Source organism: Cupressus sempervirens, chromosome 8 (assembly GCF_028749045.1).
Source record: "Cupressus sempervirens isolate cs-2001-9-10 chromosome 8, ASM2874904v1, whole genome shotgun sequence".
Lineage (NCBI taxonomy): Eukaryota > Viridiplantae > Streptophyta > Pinopsida > Cupressales > Cupressaceae > Cupressus > Cupressus sempervirens.
Genome location: NC_143125.1, coordinates 299714340 through 299720240, shown reverse-complemented (window position 1 = coordinate 299720240; position 5901 = coordinate 299714340). Strand labels below are relative to the sequence as shown.

The window sequence follows — 5901 nt, the reverse complement described above, 5'->3', positions numbered from 1 at the left end:
TAAATACCTTTAATCTAGAGAGGATTTTGACTAACCTTTATCTAATAATAATAAAGAGGATTAGGATATCTTATTCTAATAAGAAGGATATATAAGTATATAAATATGGTGTTCTAATAAGGAGGAAGGATATTGAAATATGTATAAATGCAAGCATATCTAAATATGGAAATATGATATTCTAATAGGAAGGATATCTAAGTATGTAAATATATTATTCTAATAATAAGAAGAATATATACATACATACATAAATATGTTGATCTAATATAAAAGAATGTTATGAGAGAGAACAAGATCTATTAAGAGAACATGATCTAATAAGAAAGGATGCTATTCCAAAATAGAAAAGAATACTATTTCATAAGAAAGAATGTTATTCAAATAGAAAGGATATCTTTGTATATATGAAAGGGTTGCAAAAACAGCCAAATATGTATATATATGCATAGAATGCAAGTATATATCTAACACTATGTTTTAATTATCTATTATTATCTATATATGCATATGGAAGTATACATGTCTAACACTATGTTTATATATTATACATATATATACTGTAATGGTAATTGTTTTAATTAAAATCGAAGTACAAAAAAGAAACTGACCCAAAATTATTATTCATCTTCTGAATTTGAATTTGTGTCGTGGGCCTCCTCTAGAGAAGAGGAAGCCTCCAAAAATAGGCGTATGCCGCTTTGAGTGGCGAAGACACGGTATTCTTTAGTAAAAGGCGAAAGAATAGTTCGCTCTGTCTCCACCACGCGGCTCCGTGATCATGCACTGGAACATGAACATTTTTATATATCTCTGTTACAATAGATTTTCATAGACCAATCAATGTGGGACTAAACTATGAAGAAGAAGTGCACACGCAACACAGTCAATCTTCAAACTATCAAGTAGTTCAGAAGAATTTCACGGTATCATTTTGAAGCTCAGGTGGGAAAACATGCCACTGAGAATAAGGCACAACATCTGGTATTTTAGTGAGCCATTGTTAGTTTGTTTACCTGTTGAAGATCTAACATCTCGTGCAAAGGACAATGAACGAAAAGATATATATAGTCAAACATGGGATAGGAAAGATTATTGAGATATCTCAGTAAAAATCTAGCCTTTGTGCAGAGGTGGAAAACAAAAGAAGAATACATGGAGAAACAAGTATACTGCATTTATATGGAGCAGCAAGTGCATTGCCAAAATAACAATTGTGCCTTGCACGCAGTTGAAACAGAGGACAATCAAAGGATTTTATACATTCCACCCACAAGAATGGATAAAAACATACAGAGGGAAAAAAATTATAAAAGCGCCTCTATCGATTTAAAGACAAATATATCTGGAACCTGCCAGTGAAATAGCTAAAAATCCTGGGCATGATAGAAAATTATGCAATTTTGAATAAAAAGCGGGGAACAGAGAGCTGTAGTAGTAGCCCGATTCTTAACTAGATTGGAAAGCAATAGTAAGCATTTGAGACTGCAACTGCATTCTTATTAATAAAATTCACTGCAAAGGCTAAACTTTATGTGCTCTGAAAACAGAGCATAGATCCACAAAGAATAGGTTAAACAAAGAGAAAAGCAAGCATGTGAAGAAGGAAATAAACACTTTATTTGCTCTGAGAGCTAAGAAATTATAGTTTTCTCTACTAACAGATTTCAAACTAAGAACTCGTATTTCCCAATGAAATTGCTAAAAATTATGTGAAGAAGCCCACTACATTAGTTTGGAGAATACAATGTCGACTCACGTGTGAGCTTCAGAAACCTGTACTTGCAGGCACAGAGATTTCAGACTGTAATCGCAAATATTCAGAACCCTAAATTACACCTACTCGTAAAATTCACTGCAAAGGCTACATTTATGTGCTCTGAAAAAAGAGCAAAGGTCCACAAAGAATAAGTTAAACAAAGAGAAAAGCAAGCATGCGACGAAGGAAATCAAAACTTTTGAAATTTCTCCGGCTTGATCGCTGGATTACATTTAGCGATAGATTGTTGAGCATCTTTACGGTAATCAAAGGGGCAATTGTGCTCCACTGCGTAGCGATGGAGGCCGCAGAACAAATCTCCGCAGCGGCAATGAAATCCTGTCAATCCCACACGCTTCTTGCACGAACTGCACCGATTTACCATAACTTTGTTCGCATTATTCCCCTTTTCCCCTTCCTCTTCTGTAACAGCTGAAGAAGTATCCCTTGATATCTCCGACTCGTTCCCTTTCAAAATATCGCCATCTGTGGAAGAAGTGACATCTTCCTCAGCCTTGGCCTTGTTCTTCACGTGAATCTTATAACACGCGGAGCAGAAATTCATTGTTTCAGAAGATCCGAAGAATCCACAATTGTTTGCGCAGAGGATGCCCTCTCTCTGCTTCAATTGGGAATCGATAAAGCTGGCCATTCTTCTGATGTAAATCTTTAGTTACTCCTCACTTCTTGGCAATCAAATTCACAAGCAGATTCACTGAAATTTAAAATTTCATGATTGCTCGATTGTGTATTTAAACCCTAGCTCGCGTATCTCCTTCTGCCCCTGATCGATCCAAGTTTGGAAAAGCAACCAGTTGCACTATTAGATGAAGGCCTATTTTATTTTAATAATTTCTATATTTGTTTTTTAGACCATTTAACATTTATGCTAATTTAACTATTTTGGGCTCTTGTCTATTTTAAATATTTAATATTATTATTTTTTATAGTGAAGACGATCATTTAGAATTTATGCTAATTTAGTTATTTTTATAAGTAGGAGATGCTAATTTAGTTATTTTTAGCTTTATTTTATTTTTAATACATATTCTTCTAAATGGTTCTAATTTAGTCGATAGGCTATGAAATTGAAATTTTGAGGGAAAAGTTGTTAGTTCATTAGAAAAGTTTCATTTCGGTTAATTATTACTTATCTCACTCCACTTTTAAGTCTTCTTTGATAATTATTAGTTATCCTCACTTTCAACTTTTGTTTTTTCTTTTTCTATTTATTTAAAAAATTAATTACTTGTGATCTCCAATTAAATTAGCTCATATTATGATCTCTATTTATTTAACTCTTGATTTTTAAAATTGATTATTTATTAGAGACGTTATTTTTTCAGATTTCTCTTATTCATTTTTCATAATAAATTCTTTTATGGATTTTTTTAAATGATTTTTTTTCATATTTGATAAATTGAATTTAAGTATATAATATTTATTAATCTATTTAAAATATTTTAGTAAATATTATGTTATTTAAATTGAAAATTATTAATAATCTAATTTGTTCACATAAGATTTTATTTTAAATCCAAATTTGCAATAAATTTGGGTTCAAAAAAAGAACTCTGCCATTTAAGTACCTAGGAATATAGCTTGACAAGAGTAATGAATCCAATCCTGGTTGGGAACACATTCTCAAGAATATTGATAATCAAACAAAATCGTGGAAAGGAAAATGGTTGACCAAGGCTGGGAGAACTACAAAAATCAAAGCAGTTTTATTAGCAATTCCCACCTATCAACTCTCTTATTCACAATTACCTAAGAATATAAACCTTAAAATGGAAAAGAAACTATTTTATTTTTTATGGAATGGATTGGAGGAAAAGAAAAAAGCGACCTTAATTAGCTAGAGCAATATTTGCAAACATAAAGAATCTGGGGGCCTAGGAATCAAAAATCTAGAATGGCAGAACGAAGAACTAGGTGCTAAACAAGTATGGAGATTGTATCAAGAAAGGGATAGGAAATGGGTCAGAATCCTATTCAATAAATATCTCAATCCCTCGAATAGTACATCTTTATTCAGAATTGGAGAACCCCCCCAAAGGCTCTGCAGGTTGGAATTTCCTTATTAATTGTTGAAATCTAATATCCAAATACCTCACTTGGGATATAGGGAAAGGCGACAAAGCTTTATTTTGGGAAGATTCATGGACTGGATTCCACCCCCCTCCCCCAAACTGTTCAGACTTAACTCCAGAAGCAATAACTCATCTCAAGGAAATATGGGGGACAAAAGTGGAAGATTATATAGAGGAATCTGACTCTGACTCAGGTAAGACATGGAAATGGAAAACCATTTCCAACTATGGACTAAACCAGATGGATAGAGAGAAACTTGAAAACATTCTAAAAAACTGACCAATTTCAATCAAAAATAGGGAGGACAAACTAATTTGGGTAGCCTCTAAAGATGGGATTTATAAAGTCAAAGAAGGGTACAGATTGATTACAAATTCACAGAGATGGGAAGCTAGCACTCTCCCACTCAATCTATGTTGGGACCCAACAGGACTCCCTAAAGCAAGTATTTTCCTCTAGGCTGCCATGCAAATGAGAATACTAACAGCAGATAGAATTTTTTAAAAAGAGCTTTGAAGGACCTTCAAGATGCATATTATGCAAAGATAATGAAGAAAATGCAGAATATCTCCTATATGGTTGTAAATTTACTCAAGAATGTTGGAGGTGGCTCCAATGCAAACTGAATTGGACTACCCCTCTTGCTGGCAAATGGATAGATCATCTATTGGGCTAGCCTAAAGACACTTCAAATAAAGTATATGGCAAACTATGGAATATTTCCCTAGCAATTCTTATATGGGAGATTTGGAAAAAAAGAAATTGCCACATCTTCCAAAATCAAAGTCTTAACGAGCAAGCTTTCATCGCAAAATTAGAAGTGGATATTACGGAAGTTATGAATAGTGATCTTAGGAAGAGACCTAGAGAAGAAGGAACATTTTCTTATTGGGATGCAAAGATCAAAATATCATGGCCACTACTAATTAATCCTACCCTCTATTATAAAAAGAAAAACAATCTAGCTAGGCAAACTTGCAAATGGGAACCCCCACCTCTTGGATGGAAGAAATTGAATTTTGACAGGGCTTCAAGAGGAAATCCTGGTAAGGCAGGCATAGGATGCATCATAAGGGATGAATCAGGTAACTGGTTAGCAAAAAGATCTAAATCTCTCGAAATGTCAACCAATAATGTAGTAGAACTTGAAGTAGTAGAAGAAGGAATTAAACTATGCATTAGCCTTAATATTAAAAGGATTATGATTGAAGGGGATTCTCGAATCATAATAAGTGCTCTCAAAAAAGGAGAAACCCCAAACTGGATCCTAAACACTAAATTAGAAACAATTATCAAACATCTAAAAAAAATTGAAGAAGTAAAGTTTTCGCATATATACAGAGAAAGCAACAAGGAAGCCGATAAGCTAGCTAATAAAGGAACAAATGGAATAAATTCTTTAACGTATAACCAAAGTTTATAAACTTCTTCATCCTTGGTTTTTATGCATTGCCACTTTATTCCCCTCGTGAGAGTTCATAAAACCTTAATTGGGCCTTCTACCAGATGATGAGGAATATATTTCTCTCGTGTTAAATTATCCTCGTTATTATGATTTTGAGAGGCACTCCTGCACTCACTAGGGTGTCATAGTCATTATTTGGGTGTCTAGATCCTTCTGCCATATTTCTATATATATCACTATTGAACCTTTTTTTCTCATTTCAGTTGAAGCCTGTGGTCTGCAATTTCGGTCCTCCATGGATACTAACATTTGCCTTTTTCATGCTTTTGAAAATTGTACTATGGATTTTTGTGGCCCAATTAAGCAAGAAAGATGGAATAGGCTATTTCGGCCAATTGATGATATGAGTCGAATCGCAGTCAGTTGAGCACTGGGAGAAGGGGTTTTTAACTATGAGTATTCATGGAGGACCAACAGTGATATCATAGGGCTCTAGGTAGGTTGCTTGGCTAGGGCAAGGGTGGAGAAATGGGACATTATAAGGCTGACCTGCAACATTTTTTACCCTTGTTGGTTAATAAGGCTAGAAATTGTGGTAGCCAACATCAATGCTAGGCTTGAGATCCCCCTCCCTGAGGCACAT

At 34.1% G+C, this 5901-nt stretch overlaps 1 protein-coding gene and 1 non-coding gene across 2 annotated transcripts; both read right to left on the bottom strand.

Moving 5' to 3' along the window:
- Positions 1 to 655: 655 nt before the first annotated feature.
- On the bottom strand, positions 656 to 773 carry LOC149542612 (U5 spliceosomal RNA). The gene has a single exon (XR_016355809.1). It is a non-coding gene; the product is annotated as a U5 spliceosomal RNA (small nuclear RNA).
- An 825-nt stretch (positions 774 to 1598) lies between these two features.
- On the bottom strand, positions 1599 to 2586 carry LOC149542611 (zinc finger A20 and AN1 domain-containing stress-associated protein 8-like). The gene has a single exon (XM_089796215.1). The coding sequence runs from the start codon at positions 2409 to 2411 to the stop codon at positions 1950 to 1952; it is 462 nt and encodes a 153-aa protein (XP_089652341.1). The 5' UTR covers positions 2412 to 2586; the 3' UTR covers positions 1599 to 1949.
- Between the last annotated feature and the right edge of the window lie 3315 nt (positions 2587 to 5901).